This window comes from Stegostoma tigrinum, chromosome 38 (assembly GCF_030684315.1).
Source record: "Stegostoma tigrinum isolate sSteTig4 chromosome 38, sSteTig4.hap1, whole genome shotgun sequence".
NCBI classification, from domain to species: Eukaryota; Metazoa; Chordata; class Chondrichthyes; order Orectolobiformes; family Stegostomatidae; genus Stegostoma; species Stegostoma tigrinum.
In genome coordinates this window covers 21506485-21529048 of record NC_081391.1, presented here as the reverse complement: position 1 = coordinate 21529048, position 22564 = coordinate 21506485, and the positions used below count along the sequence as shown (strand labels likewise).

At 45.1% G+C, this 22564-nt stretch overlaps 2 protein-coding genes across 2 annotated transcripts; both read right to left on the bottom strand.

The window, feature by feature from the left end:
• Positions 1-4257: 4257 nt before the first annotated feature.
• LOC132206541 (ferritin, heavy subunit-like) lies at positions 4258-7225 on the bottom strand. Its single transcript, XM_059640737.1, has 4 exons — positions 7124-7225; positions 5320-5466; positions 4653-4778; positions 4258-4404 (listed from the first exon to the last, which is right to left on the bottom strand). Exons 1-4 carry the CDS (start codon positions 7223-7225, stop codon positions 4258-4260), a joined length of 522 nt encoding a protein of 173 aa, XP_059496720.1.
• A 3609-nt stretch (positions 7226-10834) lies between these two features.
• LOC132206458 (ferritin, higher subunit-like) lies at positions 10835-21142 on the bottom strand (the record flags this gene model as incomplete). Its single annotated transcript, XM_059640640.1, has 6 exons — positions 10835-10981; positions 11206-11331; positions 11903-12049; positions 19139-19264; positions 19795-19941; positions 21050-21142. Coding segments are annotated over 6 exons (786 nt in total), but the record flags the coding sequence as incomplete, so codon positions are not given.
• Positions 21143-22564: the final 1422 nt, after the last annotated feature.

Sequence of the window (22564 nt, the reverse complement as noted above, 5' to 3'; positions counted from 1 at the left end):
GGAACAAAGGCCTCAATCCCCAAAGCTGTTGTGTTTCTACTCCTGAGACAACCGGCACTCACCCAGAGGGAGACCGAACTGATGATGACTGACAGTTGCTGCTGGCCAATCAGGAACCACCCCTGCATACAGGCACCAATGAGAGAGAGGGGGAGGGTGTGTTAAGCAGAGCTGATCAGAGGTGGAGATGAGAGCCAGGTCTGGATGGTTATTCTGTGATTGGAACAGCAGGAGGCCATTCGGCATCTCAAACCTTCTGCACCACTCAATCAGGTCAGAGGTCATTTGGTTCTTTTTTAAAAGAAGTAAATATGGTTTGAGAAAAGATTGCTCGTTTTGTTTTTAAATTATGGTGGTTGTGATCAACTGCACAAGGGACTCATTGAGGAAGGGGAGTGTCAGTTTCTCAGCCTGTTGTGCTGGGATTTGGGAAAGAAAGGTGGGAAATTGGCTCGGGGTCATCGAAAATTGTAACAGTGTCAGCTGTGGAAAAGACAGGAAGGATGTTCCTGATGATGGAAAAGTTTAGGACCAGGGGTCACAGCCTAAGGACACATTTAGGACTGAGATGAGGAGAAATCTCTTCACCGACAGAGTGGGGGGCCTGTGGAATTCTCTGCCACAGAAAACATTTGAGGCCAAAACTTTGAATGTTTTCCAGGAGCAGTTGGGTGTAGCTTTGAGGGCTGCAGGGATCAAAGAGTATGGAGAGAGAGTGGGAAGATGGGACTGAGTTAGGGGATCAGCCACAATCACATGGAATGGCAGAGCAGTCTGGAGGGGGCTGAATGGCCGAATCCAACAATTTTTTTTCGATGATTCTAAGTTTGTACAACCAGTGCAGCCAGGGTATTGTGATGCAGGGGTAATGTCCCTAGCTGTGGACCAGGAAGCCTTGGTCCAAGTCCATACCAGATCCAGAGATTTTGTAACATCTCTACAGGCAGAATTAGAAAACAACCAGAACAGGTTCAGGCACAAAGGACCGAATGGCCTCCTGCTGTGCCACAACAATTCTCCGATTCTGTGATGGGTCTGTACCTGAGCAGCATCTCCCTGCCTCCAGCTCCTTCCTGTGGATTGTCACCACACAGTGATGGAGAGCCTCGAGTGTTCTGTTGGTTCTCAGAGTGATACCTGAAGAGGATTTCACCTCCTGGCAGGGCCACCCAGGACGGTACGATCGAGGGGAGGGTCCTGGTAAAGTGCAATGCAAAACAAGTTCCCAACGGCCATCCAGGTGGAAGATAGGCGTGTGCTATCGTTGGCTGTGACAGTGGGTGAAGGTCAGCAGTGGGGGGATCCCCAGTCAACATTTCTTTGCCAGTGGAATTGGGTCTACCTTGTGTAAAGGACCATGTCTCTGCTGATGTGTAACAGCTTTCCCACATTAAAGGTGCCTTGTACAGGTGGAATTCAAACCCTGTCCCCAAACTCTCAGAATTTCCTGGGTGGAAATTCAGAGTGTTTTTCACAACAGGAGGCCATTCAGCCCACCGTCCTGTAATAGCTTCTGAACGAGCTACCTGATTAGTCCCACTTTCCAGCCCTATTGCTGTCACTCTCTAAATTCGTCACTTCCAAGGACATATCCAACTCTTGTTTTGAAACCACCCGTGGAATCGACCTCCGTCACTCTCCCAGGCAGCATATTCCAAATCCGAACAACTTTCTGAGCAAACAAGTTTCTTCCCATTTCACTCTGATCTCCCCTACTGACAAACTATGACCCCTCGTCACTGACAAGTCAACTGCTGAAATCAGAATATCGTGTTTACTCTATCAAAATTGTTCATAGTTTTGATCACGTCAACAAGGTCGCCTCTCAATAAGGTCACCTGCCAGGAGATTTACCCCATTTTCCTTCATCTTTCCGTGTATCTAAAATTCCTCATTCCTGGGGTCATTCTAATAAATCTTCTTAAGTGGCTCAATCTCCATTAATAACAGCTTCATCCTGCCTGAGCACTTTCAGATAATCACATACTTGAAACCGAAAGTCTGTGAGCTCCTGTACTCACATCAGATTTGTAACATCGAGCCTGTTTTGTCTTTCTGTGTTTCTTCGACGAAAATGCATTACTCACTTTATTTTTATGTCTTGAAATTGGAAAGTGATTGGCAACATCAAACCTTGTGCAGTAAATATCTGTGCGCGCAGATATTGTCCTTTCCACAAAGTAACTGTTTTTGACATGATCCTGGATGATGTAGTTCTCACGTGAAGATTGTCATCCCATTCTACGCACAGTCCGAGATGATCATTGAGAAGAAATGGGTTCTTTCCTCTCTACCCTGTCAAATCCGTTAGTCCTCTGAACAATATCAGTTACAGCCATCCCTTAACCTTCTACACAGAGGGACTGGACAAGCCATTATGATGAATTAACCATCTCTCTGTCCAGGTTACTTCCAGAAATTCTGTGCATAACCATTTTTGGGGTCATACCTGGCAGAACCGTGCACTCCGGCTGTGGTTGAACAGGAACTTGACAATTTCACCAAAACCTCTCCATTTGTTATTTGAACCCCTCAGAGATCAGGGCTAACATTAGTTTCGAGAATGTGGTGACTTGCCTTCTTGCATTACTGTTGTCCATTTGGTGTAGGCAAATCCATACTGCTGTTAAGGAGGGAATGTGGGGCTTTGTTTCCAACGCCAGATGAGCGGTGGCTTAGTGTAGCACGTGGCGAGGCATGGTGTTCCCACATATCCGCGGCCCTTGTCTGATGGAAAGTAGTTATGGTTTTAAGAAGTTGGCTGAGGAGCTTTGGTGGATTCCTACAGCATTTGGTAGATGGTATATAGTGCAGCCTCTGCGTATGTCAGTGGTGGAAGGATTGACTAAAGTGGCTGCTCGTTTGCTGGAGGCTGTCAACATTCTGGAGTGTTAGACTGCTGCCTGTTATCCTGATTCTGTCTGACATCACTGAATTTCCTGCACATCATTCTCATGCCAGAAGTGATGGTCCAAACAAGCCTCTTCTGGTTCACTACTGTCCTTGTTTGTAAGAAACTGCCATCCTTACCTGCTCTGGCTTATGTGTAACCCTACGGCCACAGCAAAGGGGTTTAATTTGAATTACTCATGGGCTGGGTGGGTAATCAGGGATGGATAATAAATGCTGCCTGTCAGTGATAGCCTGATCCTGTTAAAAGCCCTTACACAAACCAGTAACACTGTAATTCAGGGCTGATTGATAGTGATTAGGCCCCCAGCGTGCACTGTGTGGAGTCACAGATCAGCCAGTCGACAGCAGGAGATCTGATCTGCTTGAAAATTGAAACTGCTGATTTCTGCATTTGCTCTTTGCATTTTTGCTTGAGTTTGGACCAGGCATCCTCTGTATTTGTCACCTCTTTGTTGCAGGGTAATAATAGAAATTATCACACAGGGAACAAGGTGGGCACTGCTTCATTCCCAAAGCAGTTCCTCATCTTTTGCATTGTAAGACAAGGTAGATGTTTCCTTTCTCTTCCATGTATAAAAGGAGATACTGAAGAAACTAATTCCCTAGCTCAGGGAAGAGTGCAATAACCAATTGCTTAGGTCAAAAGAAAAAAAACTGTCGAACAGCATTGTATCTTACTCTTTGGGAGGAGGAATTTTAGGATCTACAAAAATGAGTAACACCTAGGCATTAGAACAAATTGCTGGAAAACACCTCACTGTCAGGCAACAAAATCAAACAAGAGATGATCACGTGTCTCACGGCCAGGTTCTGTTCAACCCTTCTCCCTCCCAATGCTGCCAAACCTGAGATTTCCCAGCAGGTTGTGTTCCTGGTTTCCATAATCTGCTTATTTAAAGAGACCCAAACACATGGCCAAGGGCAGTACATTGGATCAGTGCCTACCCTTGAGGCAAAGGACTGATTTCAGTCAGTGTATTGATTAGAAGCTGGTCCTGCAAACTTGTCCCTGTGAGTACATGTCAGTAATGCTGATTTATCTGTCAACAACCTTACCAGTTATGGAATTTCCAATAAAAGGATTGCCCACTCAATCCCCAGACACAGCAGAAAATCAAACACTGAGCAAGTTACTGGGGCAGGCATTGAATCAAAGGATGTCACAAAGAACAAAGGATTGATGATCAGACATGAAAACACAAAAAGCTCCAAGAACCAGAAGCTATGGAAATTACACACTGTACTCAGTTCCATGGTGAACACTATTTTAATTTGCTCAGAGCACAACTAGTCATTTAGTAGAATGAGGTCACCTTGTACAACAGATATAGATATTGACCCCTTTCAGCTGAGTGAGAGCCCGTCAAACAGGTACTCTCCCATGCCATTGTCAGGGGCTCCCAGTCTCTTCAGGTTGGTGATGTGATCTCCCAGCTTCTTGATCATCTTCACTTGCTCATCCAAGTAGTGCCTCTCCAGGAAGTCACACAGCTGGAAAGCAAAGAGGGGAACTGGTTAAATCTGACCAAATACAGCTTGGGAGACCAAACAGTGAAGTGATGTCATGGAGATTGCCAAATACACGTGAGCAAGTGCTCAGTTTTAGAAACTGGAGGATCTTGGTATAACCCAAGAAAACCCTCCACAATGTCAACTGAGATCTTGTGGCTAACGAAAAGGTCCAAGTGTCTGATTCCTGGTTTTATACAAAATCCCCGATTTAAATACACCACACTCACATGAGGGTCTGTGTGGCCAGAGGCCAGTTTGTGCAGATCCAGCAGACTCTGGTTCACATCCTTTTCCATCTGCAGAGCTCTCTGCATTGCCTCCAGACCATTGCCCCACTCATCCTGCTCTGGCTTCTGGAGGGAGGGAAGCAGGAACAGAAAGCACAGCTCAGCAGGCAGTTGTATCATTAGTCTACATCTGATCAGTTAGTTACCCCTCATCATTGTAGGGGAGGTACTACAGGCCAACTTGACCTTGGCAAAACACCTGCTGTATTTGGTACTGTTCTTGAAGGGGACATTTCTAAACAGATCCTGCTATGCTGTGATCAGAATGATCACAAGGCATCAGAAACATCTTTAGATGTATAAAGGCTTCATACTGATGGTTTCCACACCTGAAAGATTTCGGTTTTCCCTTTTGACACCTCATCTTGTCCAAAGCAACGGTGGACACTGATATTTGCTCACCATCCAGAATACTGGATGATCTCAATTGTCAACTGTTGTTCAATCACAAGTGCAAAAGTGTTTCCTTTTAGTGAAGGGAATCTTATTGTGTGAGCAACCCCCCATTCATACAGCATTTGTTCAGTCCTGAAGCTAAACTGATTGAGCTAGCCACAATTGAGTGGTATTTCACAAAAAGCGGCAAAAGAAAGCTTTGGAATCCAACCTTGATGTCCTGCAGGAGGATTCGGCCTCCACGTTTATTCTGCAAAGCCATCAGTTTCTCAGCGTGTTCCCGCTCTTCATGGGACTGCTCCTTGAAGAACTCAGCAAAGTGACGCAGGGCAACATCATCCTGGTCAAAGTAAGAGAACTGTGGGGAGGGAGAGAGAAAGGCAGGAAAGGGAAACATATCTGAAGTTAATCAGTGGCACTCCTCAATCAGAAACTAACCTGGTCACCATCTTGATTCCACATTTAAGAACAAAGAAAATCACAGCACAGGAACAGGCCCTTTGGCCCTCCAAGCCTGCACCGATTGAGATCCTGTTTACGTCTGTCATCTCTTTTCTGCAGTCAGTATCCCTTTGCTCCCTGCCCATCCATGTACCTGTCCAGCTGGATCTTAACACACTAGCGTGACTTCGTCTACCACCTCCACAGGTTGTGTGTGCCAGGCTCCCTCCAACCTCTGCGTAATGAGCTTTCCAAGCATATCCACATGATAAATTGCCCATAGCATTCAGAAGTATGGGGGATATAGGGGAATGTGTCTGGGTGGGATGCTTCAAGGGCCAGTGTGGACTTTGAGCTAACGGGCCTGTTTCCGTACTGAAAGGAATCTAACCCAATCTCCCCTAAAAACATTACTGCTCTTACTTTGAGCTCATGACCCCTGTAATTGAGTCCCCCACTCTAGGAAAAAGCTTCTTGCTATCCACCTTGTCTACACCCCTCATGAATTTGAGGGGATCAATCAGGACCACACCCCCAAATCTCCCACCTTCTAGTGAAAATAAGCCTCATCTACTCAACCTTGCTTTCTAGCTCACACCGTCCATACCAGACAACATCCTGGTGAACCTCCTCTGTACCCCTTCCAAAGCATTCACATCCTTTTGTTAGTGTGGCAACCAGAACTGGACATTTAATTACTGGAACATGATAGACAGGCAGAAACAAGAGGTCTTCTCCCATGGATTATAGCCAAAAGAGAGGACATAGAACCAGCCAATCAGGAACGCTGCAGTGGATGAAGGGACACATGGATGAACAGAACCATGAATCGCAGTGAGCTCCAGCATTACCAACATCACCCACCTGAATAACCCCACTCTGTCCTACCTTCTCCCCAGCACTAAGTTCTAACTTGTTTCTTCAGTATTTCACATTTGGAGTGTGAGAACATACCACACTTGTCTTTCCTCCTACTGAATAGCTAGGAGGATGACTTCTGAGGAAGGGTCACTGGACGCAAAACATGAACTGATTTCTCTATAAGTCCTGCCAGATCTTTAAAGCTATTCCAGCTCTTTATGCTGTTCCTAATTTCCAGGAGTTGCTGTTCTTTTAGAACAGAAAAACTCATTTAGGGCCAGAGCAGAGGACAGCCTGGCAAATGGAGCAACATTTTAAGAGTGCAAGTACATTTTGCACAGAAACATTTACACTAGGGAAAAGAGTGTTTCTTTAAAAAATTGCAACCAAATTTAAAGGAAAATATAGGTTTATCAGCAACACCAGCTCATCCCTTCAGAGCAAGGAGAAAAATCACAAAAGGGGTACATTGTCCAGAGATAACAAAGTGGCCATTGTCACCCAGGAGTCAGTTGCAATACAAGACAAACATCAAGTTTCCAACAGAGTCAGTGTGAACCATTTCACTGGATTCAGTCAGGGAAGGGCCACAGACCAAAACACATGCTACAACTAAATCATTAAACTAAGCAAGAAAATAAACCTAAGAGAGTCAATGCAAGTCTATCACAGGCTTCAATTTGAGGTCAGGTCCTCAATGTGACAAAGCTCACCATGGAGAGGTAAACATAGGAGGAATAGAGCTCCAGGTTGATCTGCTTGTTAACAGCATCCTCACAGTCCTTGTGGTAATTCTGACACACTTGGGAAACCATCCTGACTATCCCCACTGACTAAAACCAAAACCACTCAAGAAGTGAGTTGCTCTTCCACAAGCTCTGTATTTATACTCCTGGGGCCATCCTGCACTCACCCATGGAGGGGGTAGAACTGATGATGACTGACAGTTGCTGCTAGCCAATCAGGAACCACCCATGCATACAGGCACCAATTAGAGAGAGGGGGAGGGTGTGTTAAGCAGAGCTGATCACAGGTGGAGATGATAGTCAGGTCTGGATGGTTATTCTGTGATTGGAACAGCAGGAGGCCATTCAGCATCTCAAACCTGTTGCTCCACTCAATCAGGTCATGGGTCATTTGTAGAACAAGGTGTTGAGCTGCATGAACACAGCAGATCAAGCAGCATCAGAGGAACAGGAAAGCTGACGTTTCAGGTCTGGACACTTCTTCATAAATTATTTGGCTCTTTTTTAAAAAGAACTGCATTTGGTTTGAAAAAAGCTTTAACATTTTGTTTCTGAATTAAGGTGGTTGTGACAAACTGCACGAGGAAGTCAATGAAGAAGAGGTGTCAGTTTCTCAGCCTGTTGTGCTGGGATATGAGACAGAAAGGTGGGAAATTGGCTCTGGGTCGTAGCAAACTGTGACAGGATCAGACGGGGCAAGGACAGGAAGGATGTTCCCAATGATGGGGGGAGTCCAGGATCAGGGTATCCTGATGTAAGAGGACTGGGTTGGACATTTAAGACAGAGAGGAATACAAACCCAAAATTTACAAAAGTTCATGGGTGGACATTCAGAGGATTTTTAATGACAGAGACCATTGAGCCCATCATGTCCGTATCGGCTTCCGAAAGAGCTACCCACCTAGTCCCCATCTCCAGCCCTATACCCTCTTTATTCATCACATCCAAGTATATATCCAGCTCTTGTTTTGAAGCCACCTATGGGATCTACCTCCGCCACTCTCCCAGGCATCACATTCCAAATCCTAACAACCTTCTGAATAGAGAGGTTTGTCCTCATCTCGGAGCTCCATTACTGACAAATTATGACCCCTCATTACTGCCATAATCAACTGGTGAAAACAGAATGTTCTCCTTTACCCTGACAGAATTGTTCATTATTTTGATCACTTCAACAGAGTCACCTCTTAAACATTTATGCTCCAAGGAGATTTACCCCAATTTGTTTCATCTTTCCTTGTATCTAAAATCCCTCATTCCTGGTGTCATTCTTGTAAGTGGGCTTTGAACTCTGTCCAGGGCTTTAATGTCCTTCCTTAAATACCACGCCCAGAACTGAACACACCACTGCAAATGTGGTCGAACCAATGATTTGTAGAGGTGTAACATCTATTCCTCACTTTTATTCTGTCTGCGTCTATTTAAAAACACACATTTCACAAAAGCCTTCTTCACAGCAGCTTAGTCCCGCTCGGTCACTTTCCAATAATCATACACTTGAACCCAAAGTCCCTCTGCTCCTGTACTCACCTCACATTTGTAACCTCAAGCCTGTTATGTCTTTCCCCTGTTTCTTCAACCAAAATGCATTCATCTTTTATGTTGAAATTTGAAAGCGATTGGCAACATCAAATCTTACTGAATAAAAAAAAAATCTAACTGCTCATTCACATATTATCCTTTCCAAAGCAAAGCTGTTTTTGGCTTCATCATGGATGATTTACAGCTAATGCTCGGAATGTAATCATATTCCCCACTCGCAATCCTAGATGAGGATTGAAAAGAAGCAGGATCTCTCTATCTATCCTCTCAAATTCACTTGGAAACTTCAAGCACAGGCATCCTTCACACTTCTACACAGGGTCGGGGGGGGCGCTTGGGCAAACATTATCATTGTAATCAATTAAGCAGCTCTCTGCCCAGGTTCATTCTCGAAGTTTTGTGCATAACCAGCTTTGGGTCAAAACTACTAGACCTGTGGAGTCCCCATGTAATTGAACTTGACAATTTCACCAAAGAACTTCTGTCCAGAGGTATGTGAACCACTCTGAGGTCAGGCTTAACATTAGATTAGAGAACATGGTGGCTTGCCTTCTTGAATTGCTGTTGCCCATGGGGCGCAGGCAGATCCACAATGTTGCCTTTGAGGGAATTCCAGGATTCTGATCTACCAATGCTGGAGGAATGGGTTTATGTTTCCAACTCAGCACAGCAAGTAGCTTGGTGTAGAAATTACAGAGCGTGATGTTCCCATGTATCAGATATCCTTCTCCCATGGCAAGTAATAGGGGCTTCAGAATGCTTTGGATTTGTATAGGAATTGGGAGGTGATACCCATTGCAGTCCCCACACATCAGTGTTGGAAAGAGGCAATCCAGTGGCTGCTTGGAGATGGAAGCCAATCAAGTTTCTGGAGTGTTGGACTGTTCTCCTGATTCTGTCTACCAACACTCTGGAATTAACTTAATGCTAATCATTAGCTTAAGTGTCAAAAACCCATCCTTAACCAGTCTGGCCTGCGTATGACCCTACAACTACAGTAATTGTTTGACTCTGGCCTGGCCTTGGGACAATCAGACATGGATAATAAACACTATCCTTTTATTAAAAGGAGACCATCACAAATTAGGCAGCCATAGTGCAGCACATGTGCAGGTCACTCAGGAGCAGGAGCACTGATTTCATTGTAAGTAAATAAAGTAAAAATCTGAACTGCTGTTTTCTGCCAGTGGTAGTTTGGTTCCAGCTTTATTTTCACCATGTGCCCTTGGCATTTGTTATCTCTGCATTGCAGAGCAATGCTAGAAGTTCTACCACATGGGCTCCAAGGTGCGCACTGCTGCATTTCCAAATACAGGTCATTCTAAATGACGAGAGAGACTGATACAAGGGAAAGCTGATTTTGCCATTCTCCAAGATGCAGCCACTGGACAAAGTCCTTCCACCACTGATAAGGCAGAAAGGGGAAAAGGAGAGAGAAACCGATTCCCTACCTGTGGAAGCAATTGCTTATCAAAAAAAACTGAAAAAAGCAGTGCATCTTAGATGCTAAATGTTTTACTTGGTATTCCTGTTTGAAAGAGTGAATGTACGCACAAATATTAAATTCCAAGTGAAAGAACAAATTGCTGGAAAAACCTCACAGGTCTAGCAACACTTGTCAAAAGATGATGTGTCTCAGGTCCTGGGACCGAGAACAGTTTCCCCTGTGCAAAAGCTGCCAAACCGGAGATTTCCAGTAGCTGCTTATCTCAACAAGACCTAAACATTGCACAGGGAAGGGCTGCAGCTCAGAGCCAAACATTTAGACAGGGGGCTGCTCAATCAGGGTATTGACTAGAAACTGGTCCTGAAAAATTGATTCAGTACAACACTGCTTACTAGCCAAACCCAAAAACACCACAGGCTCACTGAATTTCCACTACAAGGATTGCCCACTTAATTCCTATAGACAAGAGAAAAAAAGCAAACTATTGGGGCAGGCATTGAATCAAAGGTTAATCAGAAATAACAGGAGGATTTAATGATCAGGTGTCAAACAGCAATACCAAGAGCCAGAAGCAGCTGTGAAATTATGCAAAGTACTCAGTTCCATGGTGAACACTACTTTAATTTGCACAGAGCACAACCAAATTATTTGGATTATGTCACCATAAACAAAGATATTATTGACCCCACTCAGCTGAGTGTGAGCCTGTCAAACAGGTACTCTCCCGTGCCATTGGCAGGGGCTCCCAGTCTCTCCAGGTTGGTGATGTGATCTCCCAGCTTCTTGATCATCTTCACTTGCTCATCCAAGTAGTGCCTCTCCAGGAAGTCACACAGCTGGAAGACAAAATTAATCCAGAGGATCAAAAAGGTGTCTGAAAGTGACCTCCCATCACAGATGTGACCATCATCACCAAGCAGAGGTGGACTCAGGTGATGCCTTGGAACGGTTTTGTTTTAACAGCCTGCCAGAGGCTGGGAGAAGGTAATTGGATTTTTACCCCAGAGAGTGCACAAACACACCACTTTCTTCCAAGTAAAGAGAAAGTTTACAAACTCACATGCGGGTCAGTGTTGCCAGAGGAGAGTTTGTGCAGATCCAGCAGACTCTGGTTCACATACTTCTCCATCTGCAGAGCTCTCTGCATTGCCTCCAGACCATTGCCCCACTCATCCTGCTCTGGCTTCTGGAGGGAGGGAAGCAGGAACAGAAAGCACAGTTCAGCAGGCAGTTGAGTCATTAGTCTACATCTGATCAGTCAGTTATCCCTCATCATTGTAGGGGAGGTACTGCAAACCAACTTTAAATTTCTTAGACAACTAGATTTTGTACTGAGGGAATAACAAATTTTCTAAACACATTCTACTGTTAATGTAGATTCTCTGAATTCACATGCAGAGAATGGGTACCAATGGAAGTAATTCCTGGCTTCACTATTGTGGTGTTAGAAACATCTTCCAGATTCAGAAAGGCTGGACACTGCTACTTTCCACACTGCAACAATTTCCTGTCTCAGCTTTTGTTACCTCATTCTGTCTGAAGGAGAGTCATTCACATTGATATCTACTCACTATTCTGGTGAGTCTCAATTGCCCTCATAAGTGCAGAGTATTTCCTTTCACCTAAAGGAATCCTATTTTGGTGAACAACCTCCCCTTCACACAGTATTTGTTCAAGGCTAAAGCTAAATAGATGGAGATACCAGTAGTTTGTAGCTGCTCACAAAAAGCTGCAAACAGAAGGCTTCAGAATCTAACCTTGATGTCCTGCAGGATGACTCGACCTCCACGTTTATTCTGGAATGCCATCAGTTTCTCAGCGTGTTCCCGTTCCTCATGGGACTGCTCCTTGAAGAACTCAGCAAAGTGATGCAGGGCAACATCATCCCGGTCAAAGTAAGAGAACTGTGGGAAGAGAGAGGCTAAAGGAAACTGTCTGATATTCATGAATGACACTCCTCTCTCAGGAACTAACCTGGGCACCATCTTGATTCCACATTTAAGTGGTTAAAAAACAGAAAGCAGGAAGTCACCTTCCATGGATGATGAAGGGGAGAGCTGTCTAGAGCCATTAGACATCTCTGCTCTGCAGGTTAGAAACACGATTGTTCAGGAGGTGGAGACCAGTTTGGCCCCTGTCCAACTGAATGAAGGGACATGTGTTCATTAACACAGCCAGAAAGCTCAGTCAGCAGCCTCATTATAACCATCACCCACCTGAATAACCTCAGTGTCCTACCACCCACTCCACAGAATTCTAACTGCTTTGTTAGAGAGAGAAAAAAAACAGTCTGAAAATGTGCCCCTTTCCTCACATTGCATAGCTCAAAGCCACTTCTGAGAAAGGGTCAATGGACCCAGAGCTTGGATTTCTTCCAGCTCTGTAGAGCTTTTCTAGCTATTTTTGTTGGTGTTTAATGTCCAGCAGCTGTTCTTTTAGTTCAGGGAACTTTACATCTTGAGCACAAGACAGTCTGGTGAATAGGGCAAGGTTTTAAACAAAAAGGAGTATATTTGTGTCAGGAAAAGCTTTTGTTGAGAAAAGAAATGCAACCAAGTTTAAAAAAAATTAGTTATTGACCAAGACCAGATCATCCCTCCAGAGTTAGATGAAAAAAAATCACCAAGGGTTACATTGTCCAGAGACAGCAAGCTGGCCATCCACATCCAGGAGCCAGTTGGACATGAAGACAGTGGTCAAGTTTTGAAAAGAGAGTCAGTGTTAAGACCTGCACTAGATTGCAACAGGGGAAGGGCCACAGAAAATAATACATGATACAGATAATTCATTAACCCAGCATAAAAACCAAACAGGTCAACACTATCATAGCACAGGCTTCAATTCCACAAAGCTCACCATGGAGAGGTAAACATAGGAGGAATAGAGCTCCAGGTTGATCTGCTTGTTAACAGCATCCTCACAGTCCTGGTGGTAGTTCTGACACACTTGGGAAACCATCTTCACTATTCCTGCTCACAAGCACCAAGAAAACTCTAGAACTAAGTCTCTCTCTCCCACAGGCTCTTGTATTTATAGTCCTGGGACCATCCTGCAGTCACACAGAGAGAGGCAGAACTGATGATGACTGACAGTTGCTGGTGGCCAATCAGGAACCACCCATGCATACAGGCACCAATGAGAGAGAGGGGGAGGGTGTGTTAAGCAGAGCTGATCAGAGGTGGAGATGAGAGCCAGGTCTGGATGGTTATTCTGTGATTGGAACAGCAGGAGGCCATTCAGCATCTCAAACCTTCTGTACCACTCACTCATGTCAGAGGTCATTTGGTTCTTTTTTAAAAGAAGGTGATTTGGTTTGAGAAAAGTTTTCACATTTTTTTATATTAAGGTGGTTGTGAGCAACTGCATGAGGGATTCAATGAGGATGAGGGGCATCAGTTTCTCAACTTGTTGTGCTAGGATTTGGGAAAGAAGGGTGGGAAATTGTCTCTGGGTCATAGAAAATTATAACAGTGTCAGCTGTGGAAAAGACAGGAAGGATGTTCCTGATTATGGGGGAGTTCAGGACCAGGGTTTGCAGTCTAAGGATACATTTAGGACTGAGGTGAGGAGAAATCTCTTCACCTCGGGGGGGCGAAGTGGTGGAACCTGTGGAATTCTCTACCACAGAAAACGATTGCAGCCAAAACAGGAATTGGGGAGAGCTTTGAGGGCTGGATCAAAAGGGAATGCAGAGAGGGTGAGAATATGGTGCTGAGTTCTGGAATCAGCCACAATCACATGGAATGGCAGAGCAGGCTGGAAGGGATGAATGGCCGACTCAACATTTATTTTCTATGATTCTATGTTTGTGCAACCAGCGCAGCCAGGGTCTTGTGGTTTAGGGGTAATGTCCCTAGCTTTGGACCAGGAGGCCTTGGTACAAGTTCCTACCAGATCCAGAGATCTTAAATCATCTCTACAGGCAGATTTAGAAAACAACCAGAACAGGTACAGGCACAAAGGACCGAATGGCCTCCTGCTGTGCCATAACAATTCTCTGATTCTGTGGTGGGTCTGTACCTGAGCAGAATCTCCCTGCCTCCAGCTCCTGCCTGTGGATTGTCACCTCGCAGTGATGGAGAGCCTCGAGTGTTCTGTTGGTTCTCAGAGTGATACCTGAAGAGGATTTCACCTCCTGGCAGGGCCACCCAGGATGGTACGATCGAGGGGAGGGTCCTGACAAGGTGCAATGCAAAACCAGTCCCCAGCGGCCATCCAGGTGGAAGATTAGGTGTGTGCGATCATTGGCTGTGACAGTGGGTGTTGGCCAGCAGTGGGGGGATCCCCAGTCAACATTTCTTTGCCAGTGGAACTGGGTCTACCTTGTGTAAAGGACCATGTCTCTGCTGATGTGTAACAGCTTTCCCACATTAAAGGTGCCTTCTACAGGTGGAATTCAAACCCTGTCCCCAAACTCTCAGAATTTCCTGGGTGGAAATTCAGAGCGTTCTTCACAACAGGAGGCAGTTCAGCCCACCGTTCCTGTATTAGCTTCTGAAAGAGCTACCTGATTAGTCCCACTTTCCAGCCCAATCTCTGTCACTCTCTAAATTCGTCACTTCTAACGACATATCCAACTCTTGTTTTGAAACCACCCATGGAATCCATCTCTGTCACTCTCCCAGGCAGCGCATTCCAAATCCGAACAACTTTCTGAGCAAAGAGGTTTCTTCCCATTTCACTCTGATCTCCCCTACTGACAAACTGTGAACTCTCGTCACTGACAAGTTAACTGCTGAAATCAGAATATCCTGTTTACTCTATCAAAATTGTTCATAGTTTTGATCACGTCAACAAGGTCACCTCTCAATAAGGTCACCTGCAAGGAAATTCACCCCATTTTCCTTAATCTTTCCGTGTATCTAAAATTCCTCATTCCTGGGCTCATTCTGATAAATCTCCTTTGAACTCTTTTGGAGGTTCTTCTTGTCCTTCCTTGAATGCCACGCCCAGAACTGAGTACATAATGGAAATGTGGTCTAACCAATGATTTGTAGAGGTGTAACATCAATTCATTGCTTTTATACTCGATGCCTCAATTTGAAAACACAAGGTTCTTAGAACAATACAGCGCAGAACGGGCCCTTCGGCCCTCGATGTTGCGCCGACCTGTGAGCTAATCCAAGCCCCACCTCCTACACCATCCCGTCATCATCCATATGCTTATCCAAGGACTGTTTAAATGCCCCAAACGTGGCTGAGTTAACTACATTGGCAGGCAGGGCTTTCCACGCCCTTACCACTCTCTGAGTAAAGAACCTGCCTCTGACAAATGTCTTAAATGTACCACCCCGCAATTTGTAGCTATGCCCCCTTGTACAAGTTGAAGTCATCATCCTCGGAAAAAGACTCTCACTGTCCACCCTATCTAATCCTCTGATCATCTTGTATGTCTCTATTAAATCCCCTCTTAGCCTACTTCTCTCCAATGAGAACAGATCCAAGTCCCTCAGCGTTTCTTCATAGGCCCTGCGCTCCAGACCAGGCAACATCCTGGTAAATCTCCTCTGCACCTTTCCCAATGCTTCCACATCCTTCCTGTAATGGGGTGACCAGAACTGCACGCAATATTCCAAATGAGGCCGCACTAGCGTTTTGTACAGTTGCAGCATGACATCACGGCTCCGGAACTCAATCCCTCTACTAATAAAACCTAACACACGGTAAGCCTTCTTATCAGCATCATCAACCTCGGTGACAACTTTCAGGGATCTATGTACATGGACACCAAGAGCCATCTGCACATCCACACTGCCAAGAATCTTTCCATTGACCCGGTATTCTGCCTTCCTGCTATTCCCCCAAAAGTGAATCAACTCACATTTATCTGCATTGAACTCCATTTGCCACCTTTCAGCCCAATTCTGCAGTTTATCCAAGTCTCCCTGCAACGTGCAACATTCTTCCACACCGTCCACCACTCCACCGACTTTAGTGTCATCTGCAAACTTACTAACCCATCCACCTATGCCTGCGTCCAAGTCATTTATAAAAATGACAAACAGCAGTGGTCCTAAAGCAGATCCTTGAGGCACACCACGAGTGACCTGACTCCAGGCTGGATATTTTCCATCAACCACCACTCGTTGCCTTCTCACAGAAAGCCAGTTTCTAATCCAAACTGCTAAATCTCCCTCAATCCTGTGCCTCTGTATTTTCTCCAATAGCCTACCATGTGGAGCCTTATCAAAGGCTTTACTGAAGTCCATGTACACCATGTCAACTGCCCTTCCCTCATCCACATGCTTGGTTCACCACAGCCTTCTCAATAACAGCATCATCTTGGCTGGTCACTTTCAGATAATCACATACTTGAAACCCAAAGTCTCTCTGCTCCTGTACTCACATCAGATTTGTAACATTGAGCCTGTTTTGTCTTTCTATGTTTCTCAAACAAAATGTGTTATTCACATATTTTTAGTGTTGAAATTAGAAAGTGATTGTCAAAGTCAAGCCTTACCCAATAAATATCTAACAGCACGTGCACATATTATCTTCTCCACAAAGAAGCTGTTTTTGACATTATCCTGGATGATTTTGTTGAAATGTGAAAACTATAATCCTATTTTGCACACAGTCCTCAATGACCATAGAAAAGAAATAGATTCTGTCTGTTCACTCTGTCAAATCCATTAATCCTCTTTGAAATTTCAAACACGGCCATCCCTTAACCTTCTACACAGAGGGACTGGGACAAACCGTTATCATCAATGAACCAGCTCTCTGTCCAAGTTCATTGCAGAAATTCTGTGCATAACCATCTTTGGGTCGAAGCTGCTAGAACTGAGCACTCCAGCTGTGGTTGAGCTAGAACTTGACAATTTCACAAAAGAACCATCAGCCAGAGGTAGTTGAAACCCTCGGAGATCAGGCCTAACATTAGATGAGAGAATGTGGTGGCTTACGTTCTTGAATTGCTGTTGCCCATTTGGTGTAGGCAGATCCCCAATGCTGTTAGGGAGGGAATTCCAGGATTCTGATCCAGCAACCTAGGGGAATGGGACCATGTTTCCAACTCAGGATGGTGAATGGTTTGGTGTAGAACTTAGAGGCGGTTGTGTTCCATGTATTTGCTGCCCTTGTCCCATGGCAAGTAATGGGGGCTTTGGAAGGTGTTGTCTAAGGAGCTTTGGTGGATTTCTACAACATTTGGTGATAGTACACATTGCAGTCCCTGTGTGGAAGGAGTGAATCTCGTGGCTGCTCTGAGCTGGCAACTGTTAAGCTTCTGGAGTGTTGGACTGATGCCCATTGTCCTGATTCTGTCTGAACAACTCTCTTCGGGCATTAAGAACCTAAAAATGAGCATGCAATTCCTAGTCTGAATAAAATATCCTTTTCACTGAAGTCATTCAGGGAAGGGAACTGCCAAACTGCCATCCTTACCTGGTCTGGCCAGTATATGACACCAAGCCTAAAGCACTGTGGTTGACTAATTGTCCCATGGGCAGTTCAGACAGAGGATAAATGCTGCCTGGTCAGTGACATCCTTATCCTGTCAAGGAATTGTCAGTGGTCACCCATTAGAAACCAGTGACTGATTGTGATTGACAGCAATGAGCTAGACCCAATGCAGCGTGTGTGGAGCCACATGGAGGACAGATTACACCAGAAAGCTGATTTTCTTCACAATTAAATGTAAAGGAAATTGGAACTACTGACTTCTGCAAGTGGTATTTTGTTTTTAGCTTGATTTTCACCAGGTGTCCTCAGCATTTGTCACCTTTGCATTGCAGAGCAAGGACAGGAGTTACAGCAGATGCTTTACAAGGTGGGCACTGCTTCATTGCCTAATAGAGGCCATAGTCATTAGCATTGTCAGGGAGAAAGCAGAGCTTTCATTCTAGTGAATGGAAAGGACATACGAGAGAAACCAATTCTCTAGCTCAGGAAACATGTAAATGGTAAACAGTTGCAGAAAAGCAGGTGTACCTTGCACGATTGGTCAACTTTATATTCTTCTAATGAGGAATTTTGTGACCTATTAAAGTCAGTAGAATTGAAGCAAGAGAACAAGTAGGTGCAAAACACCTCAGGGCCTGCCAACAAAATCAGTCAAGAGATAAACACGTGTCTCGTGTCCCGGTTCTGTTCAACACTTCTCACTACCAAACCTGAGATTTCCCAGCAGCTTTTGTTCCTGGTTTCCAGTGTCAGCTTGGTTTTTCCAAAAATGCTGAAGAGTGAGTGAATGGACAGGCCTTGGCAATGCCAATTGTTTAGGCACAGGACAGATTTCAGTCATGATTTTGACCAGAAGCTGGTCCTGAAAAATTGTCCTGGGGAAGCGGAGGACAGATTTTGTTGTGGCATTGTCTGCAATGCAGATGTTTGCCAGTTGTGGCATTTCCAAGGTCAAGATTGCCCACTCAATCCCTACAGACAGACGCTCAGCAGAAGCAAACACCGAGCCAATAACTGGGGCAGGCAGTGAATCAAAAGGTTGCCAAAGAACAAAATCCATTATGTGATCACTTGTTAAAACAGCAACCAGAAGCAGCTATGAAGTGACACAGTACTCAGTTCCATGGTGAACACTACTTTTATTTGCTCAGAGCACAACCAAAGCCATTCACGAGAATGAGGTCACCATGTACAACAGATATTATTGACCCCACTCAGCTGAGTGTGAGCCTATCAAACAGGTACTCTCCCGTGCCATTGTCAGGGGCTCCCAGTCTCTTCAGGTTGGTGATGTGATCTCCCAGCTTCTTGATCATCTTCACTTGCTCATCCAGGTAGTGCCTCTCCAGGAAGTCACACAGCTGGAAGACAAAATTAGTCCAGAGGATCAAAAAGGTGTCTGAAAGTGACTTCCCATGACAGATGTGACCATCACCACCACGTGGAGGTCCACTTAGGTGATGCCTTTGAAAGGTTCTACCAGCCGGTAGGAAGCTTGGAGAAGGTAATTGGATTTTTAAACCAAGAGAGAGTGCACAAACACATCACTTTCTTCCAAGGAAGAGAGAGAATACAGTTTACAAACTCACATGAGGGTCAGTGTGGCCAGAGGCCAGTTTGTGCAGATCCAGCAGACTCTGGTTCACATCCTTCTCCATCTGCAGAGCTCTCTGCATTGCCTCCAGACCATTGCCCCACTCATCCTGCTCTGGCTTCTGGAGGGAGGGAAGTGGGAACAGAAAGCAGAGTTCAGCAGGCAGTTGTATCATTAGTCTACATCGGTTAGTATCCCTCATCATTGTAGGAGGTACAACAAACAAACTTCAATTTGATCAAGACAACTAGATTTTGTACTGAGGGAATAAGAAATTTTCTAAACACATTCTACTGTTCATGTCGATTCTCAATTCACATGCAGAGAATAGGCTTCACGATTGTGGTGTTAGAAACATCTTCCAGATTCTGTTAGGCTGGACACTGCTACTTTCCACACTGCAACAATTTCCTGTCTTAGCTTTTGTTCCCTTATTCTGTCTAAAGGAGAGTCATTCACATTGATATCTACTCACTATTCTGGTGAGTCTCAATTGATGATTATTTCCTTTCACCTCAAGGAAGCCTATTTTGCAGAACAACCTCCCCTTCATACAGTATTTGTTCAATGCTAAAGCTAAATAGAGGGAGACACCAGTCGATTGTAGCTGCTCACAAAGAGCTACACAAACAGAAGGCTTCAGAATCCAACCTTCATGTCCTGCAGGAGGACTCGACCTCCACGTTTATTCTGGAATGCCATCAGTTTCTCAGCGTGTTCCCGTTCCTCATGGGACTGCTCCTTGAAGAACTCAGCAAAGTGATGCAGGGCAACATCATCCCGTTCAAAGTAAGAGAACTGTGGGGGGAGAGAGAGAGAGGTTAAAAGGAAACTGTCTGAAATTCGTGAATGACACTCCTCACTCAGGAAATAACCTGGGCACCATCTTGATTCCACATTTAAGTGGTAAAAAACAGACAAAGCAGGAAGTCACCTTCCATGGATTATAACCCAAACAACAAATACTGAAGCAGCCTTTGTGCAGATATTTCACCAGCTTTCTGGAAATCAAGGACAAAAAGCAAATGCAATCCCTGGCCTGTGTGAGCGAGAAAGAGAGACAGTACATGTGGCATGGTGCCTGATGAAGGGGAGAGCTGTCTATAGCCATTAGACATCCCTGCTCTGCAGGTTAGAAACACTATTGTTCAGGAGGTGGAGACCAGTTAGGCCCCTGTCCAACTGAATGAAGGGACATGTGTTCGTGAACACAGCCAGAAAGCTCAGTCAGCAGCCTCATTATCACCATCACCCACCTGAATAACCCCAGTGTCCTACCATCCACTCCACAGAATTCTAACTGCTTTGTTAGAGAGAGAAAAAAGATCACCTACATAGTGTGAAAATGTGCCTCTTTCCTCACATTGCACAGCTCAAAGCCACTTGAGAAAGGGTCAGTGGACCCAGAGCTTGGTTTTCAACCAGATGTTTAGAGCTTTTCTGTTGGTGTTTAGTGTCCAGCAGCTGCTGTTCTTTTAGTTCAGGGAACTTTACATCTTGAGCACAAGACAGTCTGGTGAATGGGGCAAGGTTTTAAACAAAAAGGAGTATATTTGTGTCAGGAAAAGTTTCCACCAGGGAAGGCTTTTGTTGAGAAAAGGAATGCAACCAATTTTAAAAGTTAGTTATTGACAAAGACCACATCATCCCTCCAGAGTTAGATGAAAAATCACCAAGGGTTACATTGTCCAGAGACAGCAAGCTGGGCGTCCACATCCAGGAGCCAGTTGGACATGAAGACAATGGTCAGGTTTTGAACAGAGAGTCAGTGTTAAGACCTGCACTAGATTGCAACAGGGGAAGGGCCACAGAAAATAATACATGTTACAGCTAATTCATTAACCCAGCGTAAAAACCAAACAGGTCAACACTATCATAGCACAGGCTTCAATTCCACAAAGCTCACCATGGAGTGGTAAGTATAGGAGGAATAGAGCTCCAGGTTGATCTGCTTGTTAACAGCATCCTCACAGTCCTTGTGGTAGTTCTGACACACTTGGGAAACCATCTTCACTATTCCTGCTCACAAGCACCAAGAAAACTCTAGAACTAAGTCTCTCTCTCCCACAGGCTCTTGTATTTATAGTCCTGGGACCATCCTGCAGTCACACAGAGAGAGGCAGAACTGATGATGACTGACAGTTGCTGCTGGCCAATCAGGAACCACCCCTGCATACAGGCACCAATGAGAAAGAGGGGGAGGGTGTGTTAAGCAGAGCTGATCAGAGGTGGAGATGAGAGCCAGGTCTGGATGGTTATTCTGTGATTGGAACAGCAGGAGGCCATTCGGCATCTCAAACCTTCTGCACCACTCACTCAGGTCATAGGTCATTTGGTTCTTTTCTAAAAGAAGTCAATTTGGTTTCAAAAAAGTTACACATTTTTTAAAAATTAAGGTGGTTGTGAGCAACTGCACGAGGGATTCAATGAGGAAGAGGGGCATCAGTTTCTCAGCTTGTTGTGCTGGGATTTGGGAAAGAAGGGTGGGAAATTGTCTCTGGGTCATAGAAAAATTATAACAGTGTCTGCTGTGGAAAAGACAGGAAGGATGTTCCTGATTATGGGGGAGGCCAGGACCAGGGTTTGCAATCTAAGGATACGTTTAGGACTGAGGGGAGGAGAAATCTCTTCACCTCGGGGGGCGGGGTGGTGGAACCTGTGGAATTCTCTGCCACAGAAAAGGATTGAAGCCAAAACAGGAATTGGGGAGAGCTTTGAGGGCTGGATCAAAAGGGATTGCAGAGAGGGTGAGAATATGGTGCTGAGTTCTGGAATCAGCCACAATCACATGGAATGGCAGAGCAGGCTGGAAGGGATGAATGGCCGACTCAACATTTATTTTCTATGATTCTATGTTTGTGCAACCAGCGCAGCCAGGGTCTTGTGGTTTAGGGGTAATGTCCCTAGCTTTGGACCAAGAGGCCTTGGTACAAGTTCCTACCAGATCCAGAGATCTTAAATCATCTCTACAGGCAGATTTAGAAAACAACCAGAACAGGTACAGGCACAAAGGACCGAATGGCCTCCTGCTGTGCCATAACAATTCTCCGATTCTGTGGTGGGTCTGTACCTGAGCAGAATCTCCCTGCCTCCAGCTCCTGCCTGTGGATTGTCACCTCGCAGTGATGGAGAGCCTCGAGTGTTCTGTTGGTTCTCAGAGTGATAAGTGAAGAGGATTTCACCTCCTGGCAGGGCCACCCTGGACGGTATGATCGAGGGGAGGGTCCTGATAAGGTGCAATGCAAAACCAGTCCCCACCGGCCATCCAAGTGGAAGATAGGTGTGTGCGATCGTTGGCTGTGACAGTGGGTGTTGGCCAGCAGTGGGGGGATCCCCAGTCAACATTTCTTTACCTGTGGAACTGGGTCTACCTTGTGTAAAGGACCATGTCTCTGCTGATGTGTAACAGCTTTCCCACATT

Excerpts from the sequence above, each read along its gene's own strand:
- LOC132206541 (XM_059640737.1), bottom strand. The coding sequence starts at position 7,225 with ATGGTTTCCCAAGTGTGTCAGAATTACCACAAGGACTGTGAGGATGCT. Across the intron at positions 4,779-5,319 it reads TCCTCCTGCAGGACATCAAG|AAGCCAGAGCAGGATGAGTG; the intron begins GTTGGATTCCAA and ends CCCTCCCTCCAG. Across the intron at positions 4,405-4,652 it reads CTGGCCACACAGACCCTCAT|CTGTGTGACTTCCTGGAGAG; the intron begins GTGAGTGTGGTG and ends TTTGCTTTCCAG.